Genomic DNA, 18,583 nt, shown 5'->3' on the forward strand with positions numbered 1-18,583 from the left:
GTAGTAACATTTTGGGAGCTAAATTTAGCTTCTACCTTCTTATTATTAATTTTGCATAGGTGTTTTATTGTGTTGCTTCCTAATTTTTTTATTTTTGGCAAATTTTTTGAATTTTCTTTTTACAAGAAAATCTAAAGTATAGAGGTTTTTTACCCTATTACAGTAAAATCTTGAACCGCTAGATTTAATTTCTACACTTATAATATCATAATAACACTTCTTCTTTGCACTTTTAGGGAAATTTTAATTGGATGAATTTGATCGCACTTGGAGCTAGACTGTTAATGCAGTCTTTGTCTTCTGACTCACTTGACAAATCAGACTCAGGAGTACCACCAGCTATGCAAGTAAGCCAATTTATCCATCTATCTTAAATCAAAGTATTTTTACATCGTTAAGGATTAGCCAGAATACAATGGCTCTAGCATTTCTCTCTAACTCTTAACCTCTTTACAGTTTTAGTTTTGCCACAGCCATACCATTGTCATACCTGTCGATAAAAAAACAAGATTTGTCAATGGCAAGTACAGTCAATATATCATTCTATTTGTGGTGATTCCTCGGTGTAGGCAACTGGTATATGGACACTTCTCCCATTTTACAGATTTGTGAATGACAAGTGCTGTCGATATATCATTCTATTTTTGGTGATTTCTCGGTATAGGCAATTGGTATATGGAAACTTCTCTCATTTTAGGTTTAAAATTAGGAAACAATTCAATTCAGACTGTACAATTTAGGTACTTTGTGTACGTCAAAAGAAAAATAATTCTAATAGAAGATCGTTATGAAAAGTTGACATTATTGGGATTCAAACCCACCACTCTTCGCTGCACTAGACAACTCACCCTAACCGAGGGAAAATAAATTGATACTACACGCCTTTTAGGCTTCTAATCGTTTTCGGGAGAAAATCTTCCGTATGTTATAAATATACTGTTTCTCTGGAACCAGTTTACGACATTTAACAAATCATTACATTTACATATACATTACATGAATCATTATATAATAGCAGCGACAGTCAACTGGGTCTCCCAACAATCTTGTAAAATTAGATGACCGCTTGGAGTAGGCAAATATTAAAAAAAAAATATAACAGTTAAAAAATATAGCTGTAATCAATTTGGTCATCTAGAGTTCTGTAAAACCAGTAAAAGGATTGCAGAAAGTATGTCTATAGTAGAAGTAAGGCTTGCAGATCTCATATGCTATATGTACAGTCTTCTAAAATAAAAAAGTTGCCACAAACACTGGGTTACCTTCAACGTTTTAAAACCAGCAGAAGGCGTGTGGAAATCATGCCGTCCCATAGCCTATATACGCAGCCTTATAAAACTAGCAGACAGCTTGGAGTAGGCAAACATTAAATGAAAAAGTAGCCACAACCACTGGGTTATATTCAGTGTTTAGAAACAAGTGGAAGGCGAGTAGAAAGGATTCCGTCCCGTATCCTATATATGCAGTCTTATAAAACTAAAATACAGCTTGGAGTAGGCCAACATTCAACGAAAACGTAGCCACAACCAATGGGTTACCTTCCGAATTTTAAAACCAGTAGAAGGCGTGTAGAAAGCTTGCAGTCCTATATCCTATATATGCAGTCTTGTAAAACTAGTAAACGGCATGGAGTAGACCAACATTCAATGAAAAGGTAACCACAAGCAATGGGTCACCTTCAGTATTTTATAACCAGTAGAAGGCGTGTAGAAAGCATGTATTGGCATATCTTATATACGCAGTCTTGTAAAACTAGTAAACGGCTTGGAGTAGGCCAACATTCAATGAAAACGTAACCACAAGCAATGGGTCACCTTCAGTATTTTATAACCAGTAGAAGGCGTGTAGAAAGCATGTATTGGCATATCTTATATACGCAGTCTTGTAAAACTAGTAAACGGCTTGGAGTAGGCCAACATTCAATGAAAAGGTAACCACAAGCAATGGGTCACCTTTAGTATTTTAAAACCAGTAGAAGGCGTGTAGAAAGCTTGCAGTCCCATATCCTATATACGCAGTCTTGTAAAACTAGTAAACGGCTTGGAGTAGGTCAACATTCAATGAAAAGGTAACCACAAGCAATGGGTCACCTTCAGTATTTTAAAACCAGTAGTAGGTGTGTAGAAAGCTTACAGTCCCATGTCCTATATACGCAGTCTTGTAAAACTAGTAAACGACTTGGAGTAGACCAACATTCAATGAAAAGGTAACCACAAGCAATGGGTCACCTTCAGTATTTTAAAACCGGTAGAAGGCGTGTAGAAAGCTTGCAGTCCCATATCCTATATACGCAGTCTTGTAAAACCAGTAAAAGGTTTGGAGTAAGCCAACATTCAATGAAAAGGTAACCACAAGCAATGAGTCACCTTCAGTATTTTAAAACCAGTAGAAGGCGTGTAGAAAGCTTGCAGTCCCATATCCTATATACGCAGTCTTGTAAAACTAGTAAACGGCTTGGAGTAGGCCAACATTCAATGAAAAGGTAACCACAAGCAATGGGTCACCTTCAGTATTTTAAAACCAGTAGAAGGCGTGTAGAAAGCATGTAGTCCCATATCTTATATACGCAGTCTTGTAAAACTAGTAAACGGCTTGGAGTAGGACAACATTCAATTGAAAGGTAACCACAAGCAATGGGTCACCTTCAGTATTTTAAAACCAGTAGAAGGCGTGTAGAAAGCTTGCAGTCCCATATCCTATATACGCAGTCTTGTAAAGCTAGTAAACGGCTTGGAGTAGGCCAACATTCAATGAAAAGGTAACCACAAGCAATGGGTCACCTTCGGTATTTGAAAACCAGTAGAAGGCGTGTAGAAAGCTTGCAGTCCCATGTCCTATATACGCAGTCTTGTAAAACTAGTAAACGGCTTGGGGTAGGCCAACATTCAATGAAAAGGAAACCACAAGCAATGGGTCACCTTCAGTATTTTAAAACCAGTAGAAGGCGTGTAGAAAGCATGTAGTCCCATATCTTATATTACATAAAAAAAACTAGTTTTTCTAACTGAAAGTAAGGAGCAACATTAAAACTTAAAACGAACAGAAATTACTCTGTATATGAAATGGGTTGTCCCCTCCGCAATCCCTCGCTCTTTATGCTAAAGCTTTTAATTGTTTTAAAAAGCAGAATTGTGGTAAAGAGTCAAACTTTAGCGTAAAGATCGAAGGATTGCGAAGGGGACAACCCATTTCATATACGGAGTAATTTCTGTTCGTTTTAAGTTTTAATGTTGCTCCTTACTTTCAGTTAGAAAAACTAGTTTTTTTTATGTAATTTATGAACGTTTTTGAATTAATGCTTGTTTGATTTTGGCTCTCCACACATAAATTATTAAAATGAAATTTACATTTTAATTCCTTTTTTGCTAAATGGCTTTCTCTTAGTTCTGATCAGACGATTTTGAGAAATAAGGGATGGGGAAGGAGGCCTAGCTGCCATGCAATTTTTCGGTTACACAAAAAGGCAACTATAAATTTCAATTTTTAACGAGTTTTTTTATTAGTAACAAATATACGTAACTTAAGAATTAACTTATGTAACAAACTTTTATATTCTTAAATTTTTATTATGTATATGAGGGGGTTTGTACCCTCCTTAATACCTCGCTCTTTACACTAAATCGTAAGTTTTGTGCCGATTCTTTAAGAATGACCCCTGAATCAGAAAGGCCGTAGAATAAATAGTTGAAATTACTAAAAATACTTAAGCATAAAGAGCGAGGTATTTATCTCTTCCTAAATACCTCGCTCTTTATGCTAAAGTATTTTTAGAACCCCTCATATGCGTAATAATCTCTGTTCGTTTTAAGTTTCAATGCTACTCCTTGCTTTCAATTGAAAAAACTTTTCCATGTTTATTTTTTCATTGTTTTTTTTTTTTATAGTAATTTTCGAAAATCCTGCGCCCTTTTTATTGAATTTCTGTTCCCCCATGGCATATTTCACCAGGGAAAGATCCTCCCACATAGTCCCCTCCCCTCAACCCCACCCCCAAAACCAAAAAAAATCCCCTGAAAACGACTGTACACTTCCCAATAGCCATTATTATATGCAAACACTGGTCGAAGTTTGTAACTTGCAGCCCCTCCCGCAGGGACTGTGGGGGAGTAAGTCATTCCCAAAGACATAGTTCTTATGGTTTTTGACTATGCGGAACAAAATGGCTATCTCAAAATTTTGACCTGTTGACTTTGGAGAAAAAATGAGCGTGGGAGGGGGCCTAGGTGGCCTCCAATTTTTTTGGTCACTTAAAAAGGGCACTAGAACTTTTCATTTCCGTTAGAATGAGCCCTCTTGCAACATTCTAGGACCACTTGGTCAACACGATGACCCCTGGAAAAAAAAAACAAAAAAAACAAATAAACACGCACCCGTGATTTGTCTTCTGGCAAAAAATACGAAATTCCACATTTTTGTAGATAGGAGCTTGAAAATTTTGCTATAGGGTTCTCTGATACGCCGAATGCGATGGTGTGATTTTTGTTAAGATTTTGTGACTTTTAGGGGGAGTTTTCCCCTATTTTCTAAAGTAAGACAAATTTTCTCAGGCTCATAACTTTTTATGACAAAGGCCAAATTTGATGAAACTTATACATTTAAAATCAGCATGAAAATCCGATTCTTTTGATGTATATTTTAGCATCAAAATTCCGTTATTTAGAGTTTCGTTTACTATTGAGCCGGGTCGCTCCTTACTACAGTTCGTTACCACGAACTGTTTGATACGCAGTCTTGTAAAACTAGTAAACGGCTTGGAGTAGGCCAGCATTCAATGGAAAGGTAGCCACAACCAATGGATCACCTTCAGTATTTTAAAACCAGTAGAAGGCGTGTAGAAAGTCTGCCGTCCCATATCCTTTATGTGCAGTCTTGTAAAACTAACAGCTTTGAGCCGGCTAACATTCAGTAAAAAACTAGCCGAAAGCACTTGGTCACTTTCAGTGTTTTAAAACAGTAGACAGTATACAGCTAGCTTATTCTCCCATATTACATGTTCACTTTCTTGTAAAATCAGCCCCCGCCTTGAAGCAACCCAACATTTAGTAAGAAATGCATCATAATCACATTGATGACCTAGAACCTTGGCCAGCAACGACAAGCTAATGATTAAATATCAAAACAAAGCTTTTCCATCAGTATTTTTCTAGTTAAGATCATTGAAATCCACGGGATGACAGATGAAGCAATTCAATTTTCAGCAGAAAAAAAAAACACAAAATGTGAAATATTTATTTTAAGCTGCTATATATTTCTTGCGCTAGAGCTATGAAGTCATAGAATCCAGATCAACGTTTTGAGTAGACTTTCTTTAACGAGAATGGAGCTCCTTAAAACTGTGGTTTGGGTATCAAAGTTTGGAGTCAAAAGTACTCTTGTTTTTACCTAATTCGGTAAAGAAAGCAAAACTCCTACTCTATTTACTTTTTAAAGCCTTGTCCTTTTTGCAACGCTGTAATTTAGGGGGAGGGGAAGGGCTTCCAGTTCTCACCCCACTTCTAAAATTGAAAAATAAAATTTGTTTGCTATTTTATGGCTGAAAAAGAAAGACGTATATTTTTACGTATTCTCTCCCCTCGAAGTGGCTTGAACAATCCCCTCTCCCAACTAAAAACTAAACATACAGCCGTTTTGGCTATTTTTCCCCTAAAAAATAACGGATGCTGGTAACCAAAATAAACTTTAAAATGTGAATTAGCTATTTATTGAAGCTATTTGTATAGTTTTTAACAAAAGACAAATCCCACTCTATCGTTTAGAGAAGTTTGAAGGGAGGGGCAGTCCGATTTTTGTGGCAACTGTCAATGCTGTTGTATCTCTTACTTCTAATCCCTTATGTTCTTTTCAGTTAATCCAGCTTGCAACATCGTTACTGGATGCACTACGTCTATCATTTAGCCAAAGGTCCTCACAGGCCAGGTCAATTGGAGAAAAAGATCCTCTTGCCGATGTAGGGATTGCTTCTGTTACTATCCTGAAGGTAAGAAACAAAGGAGAAGGAAAACTAGAAGAAACCTAATGTAATATATCATATTTATGAGGCTCAAAAACACCAATATGTATGAAAAAGTACCACCAAAGAGAAAAACAAAGATTGGAGTCTTATACTTCTGTGTTAAAAAGTGTGTTCTAATTCGATCGGTTTATTCTTTTGACATATTTTTGTAAGCCAATTGCATTATTATAAGCAGTGCAATAGCGCTGCCAATTTGTTCAACATAGATGAAAGGTCTGAAAATTATGTCTTTGAGGCTGACATACCCCCTCCCGCAGCCCTCAGGGAAGGGTTGTAAGCTATGCCCTGGGAACGTATAAGGTTTTTATGGAAAGTGTTATCGTAAAAAGTTCAAGAAGGGCTCATCCGATTGGAAATTTAAAGGGCTAGTGCCCTTTCTAACAGTCGAAAGTTATGAGAAAACCCCCTACGCCAATAATTTCCTCAAACACTTCTGATCAAATATTTTATATAACCATTTTTTCAACGTCGTTGAAAGGTCAGGAAATTATGTTTTTGAGGATGACACCCCCCACAGGCCTCAGGACAAGGGCTGTAAGTTATGCCCTTGCGGTATAAAAGGTTTATATAGAATGTGTTTTCGTAAAAACTTGAGAGAAGATATTGAGAAACTCATTCGAGTGGAAATTTTGAGGACTAATGCCCTTTTAATTAGTCAGTTGTGACTGGAGGGAAGACCCCCTCCCCCCAACGCCCATCATTTCCCCAAACATTTCTGATCAAAGGTTTTGAGAGAGATATTTTTTTCATCGTAGTCAAAAGTTATGGAAATTATGTCTTAGAGGATAATCCCCTCCCAGCCCTCAGGAAAAGGGTTGTAAGTTATGTCCTGGGGGCATTTAATTTTTTTCTTAGAAACCTTGGTCACACAAACTTCAGAAAGGGCTTATGGGATTGGTAATGAGAAGCTCTACTGCCCTTTTTAAGAGTCAAAGTGATCGGAGGGCAGCTTCCCCCTCCCCCTAACACGCACATCGTATTGCCCAAAAATCATCTAATAGAAGTTTTTGCCCAGCCATTTTATTCAAAATAGTCCGAAAAACATATAACAAGGCTCTTAGGGTTGAAAAAAAACCCAGACCCAGGGAGCAAGGGTTGTGTTAAACGCCCCGGGGGTATTTAAAGTTTTTATGTAAGGAATGGTTGTATAAACTTTAGAGGAAGCTCATTTAGGCTGAAAATAAGAAGTTCTAGATCTGTTTAAAGAGTCAAAAGTGATAGAGGGCACCTAGACCCCCTTGCAGAATACCCCTCTTCACCAAACGAATCGGATTAAAATTGTTAAATAGCGATTTTGCTAAAAATAGTCCAAAAAACATATAACGATGTTTATAGGGTTGACACAACCCCTCAGTGCCCTGTAGATAGAGTTGTAAGTCACGCCCTGTGGGCATATAAGGTTTTTATGAAATGGGTGGCCGTATAAGCTTCAGATGGGGCTCATATGATTTGAAATTGGAGCCTATAGTGTCCTTTTTAAGAGTCAAAAGTGATTTGAGAGCAACCAGAAATGCTCATCATTTCCCCAAAGACATCCAGCCAAAATTTGGAGATAGCAATTTATTCACTGTAGTTGAAGGGTTGGGAAATTATGTGTTCGAGGAAGACAACCTCGTCCCTACACCTCTCAGGGTAAGGATTGTAAGTTATGCCTTGGGGCATATAACTTTTTTATTGAAAGGGTGTTCGTAAACACTTCGAAGGGGACTCATTGGATTGGTAATCAGAATTTCTAGTGCCCTTGATTAGAGGGCAGCTACCTTCCCCACACGTCGAGTGAAGCCATTAAAAAAAAAACTATCTATGCTCTTTAAGAGCTTGGATACACTTACACTCTTTTGATTTAGTTAAATTTTAAGAGGAGAAGTAGTATTTGAAGTAGCCCGAAAGTTTGAACATAATACCCTCAGTCGTTCTTGGAATACTGCTGAGATGTCTTATTGGCAATCAGAATTCACAAAAGCTCTTTGATTTAATCTTAAGGCGACGTTGGGTCGCCGTAAATAATAGGGTAATTGCCCATAAAAAATAATGGGCAATTGCTTAATTGCTGGGGGTTGACCTACGCAATAGCCCTAGAGATGCAGTTACAAGACCATTCAGCTATGCTGAACAACATACGGGTTTGAATTCCTACTCATGTTAATTTCTGCTTGTTTGAGTTTGACCTCGGCTATTTATTATAATTTCTTTTTGTTTTGGGTTTCATTTATTTATCGATGCTGATTTGTGGTGTTCTTACGCTTAATAAATTATTTGTTTTAATTTTTGCTGATGTTTGGTTTAAAGGCGTATTTTATATTTTCCTTGAAAACCTGTTTCGTGAAAAAACTTTTTTCGTGTACTTGACATTCCACAAAATCTGGTAACAGAATGGATTAATTATGACATCATATCCCTTTTCAAAAGATACGTTCGTTATGTCTTGTATATAAAGATGCAGTTTTTGTCAAAACTTGCATTTTATTGCAATATTGTCTCTTTTTTAATTACAAAAGGCACTAGATATTGCAACTTCCTTTCAAATGAGCCCTTAAACAGCTCTCTATGCTATTCCAGTGCTTCGCTAGCGGCGAAGAAAAAAAAAGGACACTTCACTGTTACCCATGCAAAAAGGGATTTTTCTTGTTGTTCAAGGTTGGAGAGCAGTAACTTTCCTGTAGGGGTTTTCGACAATGGCAATTCTAATGATGCAGTTTTATTTCGATCCGACGCCAATTTCAACTATTGTCAGGATATCTTTCGAAAATCCTATTTTTCCCCAATATATTTTTACCATTAAAATATCATAGCTACCATGCATTCATAAATTCAGATTAAAATTGTCTTTGTTCTGAATTTACAGTTGTTTTTTTTCAAGGAGCGTTTTTAACTTTTTGGTTACAGTGGGCCGTGGTTCGTTCTTTACTAGGTTGCAGCTATTTCTGCAACCATGATTTAAAAACAAACCCAAATAGCCCCACTTCCGCTTTTTTTTACTCTTTGTTGTATCTAACACCCTGTTGCTGCGTGAAATTTTGAGCTAGTGAAAAGAACAGTAAACCTGATTTCTTTATTTTTATGGTTTTTAGTACAATAAATTTTCAAAAAAATTTAAGCTTAATAGTTTTGTTTTTGAAGGAGATTTCTTGAGCGTTAATATCTAAATATAAATAATAGAAATATATTTGGGTACAGTTGAGGCGGGATTACGAAATAGTCCTTATGCTCTAAAAGTTCCATCAGAGCCTTATGGCTCCACAGAAGGTCTCTAAGAGCTTTTCAAAAACAATGGACCTAGCTACTTGTTCAGTTTACGTTTCAGTTAAAGTACTTGTAGGATATGTAGCCTGTATTTCATTACTGGTCACGACTAAAGGTTTATCTGCAGGCAATGTTTGTTCTATCACGATTTGATCCTTTTGATCTACAATGCCCAATTGGTTCTCCCTTCGAGAGATCCTCCTGATCCACATTGCCCTGCTGATCCTCTCTTTGAGAGAACCTCCTGATCTACATTGTCCTGCTGATCCTCCCTTTCAGAATAGCTTAGCCAACGTTTTTGAAAATTATCTAAATATTAAAACCTTATATACTTCTTTTAGGTGCAATGGTTTTTTTAGATAAAGGCCTGCTTTATCGACATCTATCGTAGAGTTTTTTTTCAGTGGTTGTTCCATTATCCTTATTCCGTCATTTGTTCGGCGAGAGCAAAACTTCAATCAAATATTAATATTTCCTAAAGGAAGAAGGGGAGGGGTGTCAAAATTGCAGGTTTATTCTATTGTCTTGAATTTGTCTTAGGATTTAACGATGATTCGATTTTGAATTATACGATTTTTCTTATACGTGACAACACCGTCATAATGACCAAGAAATAAATTCTAATTCTGGAGCGGATTGGTTAACAATGTTCAATGATAGTTCCCTAATTGCGATTCTGTTATTTGCTCTACGAATAACATAAATATTGCTCTAATGAAATATTAAGAAAAGGGAGGAGGTTACACACACTCTAATTCTTTCCCTATGATCTTAGAATTCAGGTTTTCATCACAGTGTTTATTACTTCTTTTTTTACTTGACAACATCGTAATTATGATGAAGAAGCAAACTTTTAAAGGCAAACTTGTTCTAAAACCAGTTGCTAAAAATTTTTGCTATAATTAAACATTAATTGTTTTTGACAGGGTTACGTCAACACAATGAAAAGCGATGAAGAATCCTGTTCACAAAGAGTTATGTGTGAAGCAAATCGGCAGTGTGCCAATGAGGCCAATGAGAGTGGATACCTATTCTGTCAACTTGGCACGTAAGTGTTTCCTTTATCAAATAAAATAATCTAATTTACGCAAGAATGTAAAATAGTCCATGATTGGTCTGCTGAAAATGATCCACCAATCAGAATCAACTTTACATTTTGACGAACTTTAAATAAATCAGCGTGATAAGCCTAATTAACAAATGTAAAACCATTATTATATTCAACGGGGATATCCATGCATAAATAAAAAATAAATAAATCACTAAGCCGCCTGAGGCCAACACAGCCACGCACGCTCCTCGTCCATCCCAATCTGTTAAAAGCCTCCATCCTTACACCCCAGAAAGAAGTTCCCATTTTCCTTATAAATTTTATGGAGGTCTCAAACACTGGAAAATTCATTTTGGGTAATTCGGATTTTTATTAACAAACCGTTCTTGGTAAGAAAGGGTACTTTACGTAGCCTTCAGTGTAAGATAATTTTTTTTTCAGGAGTGGGGTTGCCATATATAGCAGAAATTACGTCGATTATTATGAGATGGGATTGTAAAAACTGAAATAAGAAATTTATTTAATTTTATTACTTTTTTTTCTAGAAATTTAGATAGAAAGCGTTGCTTCAAAAGTAGTTGGTATGCAATATTTTTCAGAATGTATTACTTTTTCCAGTAAGTGTTTCTTTTCCATTCTACGAATTTTTCATGTTCTGTGCAAGTCAACTTGTAGTTCTACCACTACTGCAAGATTAATTCTTTCTTCTTTTGTTCTTTGCAGTCTTCCTACCTTTCTTTTTGTTTCATTTATTATCAGTAGAATAGCTCATAATTCATGCTATACTGGCCTATTCATGGAAGATTAAAAGTGTCACAGATAAATTAAACACCTTTTATTTATAAAGCTGTTTTGTGGTTTATTTGAAAGCTCATAAAGCATTGTGGAATGACATATTCCAAAATTATAAAATTTTCGAACGTATCAAAATGTTGAAATTGTGTCAAGAAGCATGATTGCAATGTGGTTTTGACATAAAACGAACATTATGCCTTTTCGGTTGATATAACTAAATTTTAAAATTGATGGTCAGCTTCTCAACTGTGGTAGCTCAAGAAGCGTTAAGTGGCACTTTTAATCAAAGGGTTGTTCATAACCCACCCAATTAAACTACATAGGTCCAATCAATAAAACTAATCAAAGTACCTATGCCTTAGTTGTGTCTCAGGAAAATTAGGAGTTTTTTGGTTTTTTTTTCAAAATGCGGTAAGGCTAATTCAAATGTGTGCTTAGCTTAGACATCTGTATCTAGGCATAATAATTTTTGACCAATGATAATTTGCTTACTCTTTTATAAGAAACTCTGATTAGCCCAAAGTAATGATGGTAAGAAAATGATGTCGAGTTTAGCACATATTTGAACAGGCCTTGTCCTCTTCTCTGAAATGAATAGACAATTTAATATAAAATTATTGCTTTTCCTACGGCCTTTTTGGGCCAAATTTCAGCCAAAAAGAGCCAAAAACTGCATAAAACGTCATCCGGATTGCATAAACTGCAACCTTGCAACTTTTTACGAATCAGATTTTTTTGAGGGGAGGGGGGTTCAAACCTGGTACCCCCTCCCTGGATACGGCCTTGATAGTACAAACCAACTTTATTGGGCTATTACGAAAGAAAGAATAAACGGATAATTACTTGTCTAGCATTGAAGGTTGAATAAAGATCATCCTTATGATCAGAATATAGACTAACAATCGGAATTAAAGATCATCTGTGTATACATCAATAACAATCAAAAAGCATCCTTAAGCGGAAATTCACACGCTGGACTCAGTCTCAAACAGAGTTTCAGGCTCTTCGTCATACTACGGACTCCGTAGTAAGGACACCGTCAAAGACTGAGTTAAAGAATATTTAGCTATGAAACAGCGTTAAATTGAAAAATACCCGAAAAGGTACGCATTTAACAAATCTTGAAGTGTATCCGTAAAGGAAAAATTACTTAGAAATATTTATATGTGGTTTGTAACAGTAGGGTGTTGAATCTTATTACTGGGATGAGCGTCATATTCTTTCAATATTTCATGTACGCTAAAGTTTGACTCTTTCTCTTAGCTCTACTTTTTGAAAAAGGAAAAAAAACTTTAGCGTAAAGAGCGGGGCGTTGAGGAAGAAAAGCCCCTTTCATATACGGAGTAATTTCTGTTCGTTTTAAGTTTTAATGTCGCTCCTTACTTTCATTTAAAAAAAAAACTTGTTTTTTTATTTACTTTCTGGACGTTTTTTAATTCATGCATGTTTTGATCTTGGCTCTCCGCACATAAATAATTAAAACGAAATTTGCATATTAATTTTCTTTTTGGCTAAATGGCTTGCTCATAGTTTTAATCGGAAGATTTTGAGAAAAAAGGAGAGAGAAAGGAAGGCTAGCTGCCCTCTAATTTTTTGATTACTTAAAAAGGCAACTAGAACTTTTAATTGTTTTACGAACATATTCATTAGTAAAAAATATACGTAATTTACGAATTAACTTAAGTAACAAACTTCTATATTCGTATATTTTTATTGCGTATATGAGGGAATTCACCCCTCGTCGATACCTCGCTCTTTACACTAAAGCTTAAATTCTGTCCCAATTCCTTAAGAATGACCCTTGAATCACAAAGGCCGTAGAATAAATAGTTGAAATTACTAAAAATACTTTCACGTAAAGAGCGAAGTATTACGAGGAGGTAAACCCCTCATATGCGCAATAATTTCACCTCGTTTTAAGTTTTAATGCTGCTCCTCACTTTCAGTAGAAAAAGCTTCTCATATTTATTTTTTCCTTGTTTTTTTAAATAATGCAAAAAAAAATCCTGCGCCCCCTTCATTGAAAGTCTCTTCCCCCATGAGAAGTTTTTCCATGGAAAGATCCTCCCGCGTAACCCCTCCCACCTCAACTCTCCCTCCCAAACCAAAAAAAATCCCCCTGAAAACGTCCGTACACTTCCCAGTAACCATTACTATGTGTAAACACAGGTCAAAGTTTGTAACTTGCAACCCCTCACAGGGAGACTGCGGGGTAGTAAGTCGTCCCCAAAGACATAGTTATTATGTTTTTTGATTATGGTGAATAAAATGACTATCTCAGAATTTTGATCCGGTGACTTTGAGAAAAAATGAGCGTAGGAGGGGGCCTAGGTGCCCTCCAATTTTTCGGTCACTAAAAAAGGGCACTAGAACTTTTAATTTCCGTTAAAATGAGCCCTCTCGCGATATTCTAGGACGACTGGGTCGATACGATCACCCCTGGGGAGAAAAAACAAACAAATAAACACGCATCCGTGATTGATTCTGCATCTTGAAGATTCTGGCAAAAATGCGAAATTCCACATTTTTGTAGATAGGAGCTTGAAACTTCTACAAGAAGGTTCTCTGATACGCTGAATCCGATGGTGTGATTTTCGTTAAGATTGTATGACTTGTAGGGGGTGTTTTCCCCTAATTTCTAAAATGAGGCAAATTTTCTCAGGCTCGTAACTTTTGATAGGTCAGACTAATCTTGATGAAAGTTACATATTTGAAATCAGCATTAAAATGCAATTTTTTTGATGTAGCTATTGGTATCAACATTCCATTTTTCAGAGTTTTGGTTACTATTGAGCCGGGTCGCTCCTTACTACAGTTCGTTATCACGAACTATTTGATAAATTTTCTTTGTGTGGCGGGCAGGCTCTTAGATCGAACGAGCCTCTTGACTTGTTTGCCTCTTAGCTATCAAATTATTACAATATGGTTGTCCTACGTTGAAAAATTAAAACCATAAGACTGTATAAAAAAAAACATACAAAAAATAGCACAGGGAACATAAGGCTCTATTTTTCTCGTTTAAACATAGTATAACTTTTTTTTCTCAAATATCCTTTATTTTATTCTAGACTTGCTGCCGGCTATGTCAACGAAATTAGGACAAACCAACCGATAGATAACATTGCGGAAGCTGGAAGAAGAGGAAGAACCGGCGAGAACTGTGCCGTCATTTACAACCAGTGCAACGAACTATAGAGAATTTTCCGGTCGTAAATTCTTATTTATTAATTTATTTATTAAATTGTCGTACAAAATTACGCACTGTACAAGTAATATAGCTGTTACGTAAAACAGATAAGAGTTTTATTTCATTCAGTTTTGCCTTATTTCAGGATAAAATAAAAGGCACTAAGCAAGAAAAAAATTAACTTGACAGTTCAAGGACTTCTTATCGCTGCCCCTTCCCCCTCCTCTTAGAAGACCTATGCAGGAGAAGGTTACAACATTCTGCTCAACCTATTACCAAAGGACTTGAAGATAGGAATGTTTATCCAAAGCTTTACATAGTGATATAGAATCGAACAGTTCGTGGTAACAAATTGTAAGTAAAGAATGAAGTGTGCCTATCCTAAAAAAAACTGTAAAAATGGAATTTTGATAAGAATAAATGCTTCAACAGAATCTCCCTTCTTTGGTGGCTTCGGACATCTAAAAAAAATTATTGCAGGTATATTTAAATTCATTAAATTTAAAATTTAACTAAACTACGAGCCTCAAAAAGTTTACATAATTTAAAAAAATAGAGTAGAGAGATATAAGATCATGATGAAAATTGCAAAATCAAGCAGTTTGTGGTAACGAAGCGTAGTAAGGAGCCACGCGGCTCAATATTAACCGAAACTCTAAAAACGAAATTTTGATAACAATAGTTAAATCAAAAGAATGGCATTTTAATGCAGATTTTAAATATATAAGTTTCACCAGTTTAGTCTTACCTCTCAAAAGTTACGAGTCTGAGAAAATTTGCCTTATTTTAGAAAATAGGGGAAACACCACCTAAAAGTCACGGAATCTCAACGGTAATAACAACATCAGATTCATAGTATCAGAGAACCCTAATGTAGGAGTTTTAAGCTCCTATCAACAAAAATGTTGAATTTTGTATTTTTTGCCAGCTGACAGATCACGAATGCGTGTTGATTTGTTTCTTTTTTTTCAGTGGAGATCGTATTGACCCAGTGATCCTAGAATGTCATGAGAGGGCTCATTCTAACGGAGATTAAAAGCTCTAGTGCCCTTTTTATGTGATCAAAAAATCGGAGGGCACCTACTCCCCCTCCAGCACACTTTTTTCCCAAAAGTCACTGGATCAAAATTTTGAGATAGCAATTCTGTTCAGCTTAGTCGAAAACCTAATAACTATGTCTTTGGGGACGACCTCATCCCCCACAGTCCCCGGGGGCTGCAAGTTACAAACTTTGACCATTGTCTACACACAGTAATGATTATTATGAAGTGTACAGACGTTTTCAGGGGGACTTTTTCACGTTGGGATGGGGGTGGGTTGGGGGGATATAGTTACGTGGGAGGATCTTTCCATGGAGGAATTTATCATAAGGGAAGAGAATTTCTATGAAACGGGCGCAGGATATTCTAGCATTATTTTTAAGAAAACAATGAGAGAAAAATTCAACTCGAAGTAATGAGCAGCATTAAACCTTAAAACGAACAGAAAATATTACAAATACAAGGGGGTTTGTCTCCTCCACATTACCTTGCTCTTTATGCTAAAGTATTTTTAGTCATTTCAACTATTTATTCTATGGCCTTTGTGATTCAGGGGTCATTCTTAAAGGATCGGGACAAAAATTCAAGTTCTAGTGTAAAGAGTGAGGTATTGATGAGGGGGCGAACCCCCTCATTTACGTAATAAAAATACACAAATATAAAAGTTCATTACGTAAGTTAATTCGTAAGCCACGTATATTTATTACTAACAAAAATATTCGTAAAAAAATATTCTAGTTGCATTTTCAAGTAACCAAAAAATTGGAGGACAACTAGGCCTCCTTCCCCACCCCTTTCTTTCATCAAAATCGTCCGATCAAAGCTTTGAGAGAGCTATTTAGCAAAAAAAAAGTAATGTGCAAATTTCGTTTTAATTATTCATGCGCGGTGAGGCAAAATCAAAACATGCATTAATTCAAAAACGTCCAGAAATTAAATAAAAAAATTTAACTGCAAGTAAGGAGCGACATTAAAACTTAAAACGAACAGAAATTGTTCCGTATATGAAAGGGGTTATCCCCTTCTCAACGCTTAACTCTTTAAGCTAAAGTTTTCTATTGTATTAAAAAGTAGAGTTGTGACAAAGAGTCAAACTTCAGCATAAAGAGCAAGGCATTGAGGAGGGGACAGCCCCTTTCATATATGGAACAATTTCTGTTCAATTAAAGTTTCAATGTCGCTCCTTACTTGCAGTTAAAAAAACTTATTTTTTATTTAATTACGTTTAGGTTCGATCCGTACCAATATGGTTGCATACTAGCCAGTAGCACGGCAATATGTGTAATGCGAATGTATCACTTAATCGTCAAATGGTATGACACTTCTAATAGTACTGTCGATTTAATTTTGGTGGACTACTGAAAAGTATTCGACTTTATCAAACACATGACCGCATTGAAAAATCTGAAAGAAATGGGAGCTAAAAAAAAACAAATACTACTATTAGTGAGATAATTTTTACAGGGGATAAGGCAATCAGTCACCCTTTGTTTGCAGAAGATACCTGCTCTGAGTGGTCAGAACTAACCTGGGGCTGCTCTCAAGGAACGAAATTAACTGCTCTTTTATTTCTTGCCGTCATCAACCCCGTCCTTGCAGAGTTTCAAGAGCGTTCTAAGTTTGTTGATGAGTTGTCTGCACTTCTCAAATACATAGTCGAAAATGCAATAGCAAAGCAGCGGTCTGACCCGACTCTTTTCACGGACTTCATCAGCCAGTGTAAGTCACATAGTCTACAAGTTGATGAAAAGAAATAAAAAAAAATTACGATTTAGTCCACTCAAGCGAGATATCACAATCCCAGATGTTCCGTTTCCAATCGTTTCCTCAGCAACAATCCTAGGCGTAACATTTACAAGCGACTGCTTGTTTCAGCTGAATGTAGACAATTTAGTTGCAACAGAGGTCAGTACTCAATCCAGAGTTTAACAAGTATGCGCAGGTTACGCATCTCTGATCGTCAACTCCTGCTGGGGTATACAGCCTACATCAGACCTGTCCTCGAGCATTACTGTTCCTTCTGGGATCCCTAAAGTCAGAAAAAGGCATACGTGGAAGTTGACCCAGAAGATGTTCAAAAACACGCTGTTAAGATAATACTTGGACCCAATTTCAGCGACTACGAAAGTGCTCTTGAGCTTTTGAATTTGCCCACCTTCTTCGACCGAAGAATTAAAGCTAATAATGAAATTTGGGAAAACACTATTAACAAATGAGAAGTACCGATGCATACTTCCACCATCCGCATCAATCAGTGGACATACTAGGCATAACAACAAATTAGAACCAGACAAGTACCGTAAGAACAGACTTGTTTGTATGCTACCATATTTCCCAAGTGCATTTGACAAGTGAATTGAACGTTCTACCATATTTTTTAAGTTTAGCTAACAAATGATCATTTTGTGATTGTAAAAGTAGCGTAATTTAGCATTCATTTTTGAGTGTTGCTTTACCTATTTCATTAAACGAATACGAAATACGAAAATACTTCAGCAAACCAAAGTTGCTCAAAATGAGAAGAGGGCTCTTTCGAATGAGAATTAACATTCTAGTGCACATTTAAGGAACAAATAATATTGAGGTATATATTTATTTTTGAGCCGCACTAAATTTCAGGCCCAAACAGGGCCAAAATGCTATCATTGGAAATTTTGAAATGGCTAATTGGCTTAGAATTAGTGATATGGTATATATATAGCTCACAGGTTTCCGATCTTACGATTGCTGCAAAACAGAAATTTCAGGCCTAAGTAGGGCCAGAATGCCATCGAGTGAACCTAAGGAAAAATAGCAAATCGGCTTGAGCTATCAAAAGGCTGTTACAGTGTCCTCCAAATTTTATAGGTCATACTGCTGGATGACGCCGTATTCATCCCTAAATAATAAAAAGAGTCCATACAGGGGCGGATCCAGGGGAGCCGGGGGGCCCTAGGCCCCCCCAAGATGTTTCTGGTGCCTTCATTTCCATTCCGTTCTTTTTTCTTTTTTTACTTTTTTTTTAGATATACTTGTCAATTTGATCAATTATTCGCAGGTGATTTACCCAATTAACAACAAAAAGAAAAGCTTTTCTATGAATATAAAGAGCAAAGTTGAAACTCAAAATGAACAAAAACTATTTATCTTCAGCCGGTTCAGTATATATCTGCAGAATTGGTATGAAAATCTTTGATTGCTGCAAAGATTTTTCTACAAACATGGAACTTTCCCCTTTTTCACGAAAATGGAAACACCCGTTGAAGATAAAAGGG

At 36.3% G+C, this 18,583-nt stretch overlaps 1 protein-coding gene across 1 annotated transcript in view; it reads left to right on the forward strand.

The window, feature by feature from the left end:
- The window catches only part of LOC136030040 (uncharacterized), a 30,351-nt gene extending 15,995 nt beyond the window's left edge, over nt 1-14,356 (forward strand). Inside the window, exons 4-7 of the mRNA XM_065708659.1 lie at nt 237-347; nt 5,846-5,977; nt 10,183-10,304; nt 14,171-14,356. Coding sequence (XP_065564731.1) covers nt 237-347; nt 5,846-5,977; nt 10,183-10,304; nt 14,171-14,297 — 492 coding nt within the window. The 3' untranslated portion in view covers nt 14,298-14,356. The remainder of the gene's footprint in view (nt 1-236; nt 348-5,845; nt 5,978-10,182; nt 10,305-14,170) is intronic.
- Nucleotides 14,357-18,583: the final 4,227 nt, after the last annotated feature.

Source organism: Artemia franciscana, chromosome 8 (assembly GCF_032884065.1).
Source record: "Artemia franciscana chromosome 8, ASM3288406v1, whole genome shotgun sequence".
Lineage (NCBI taxonomy): Eukaryota > Metazoa > Arthropoda > Branchiopoda > Anostraca > Artemiidae > Artemia > Artemia franciscana.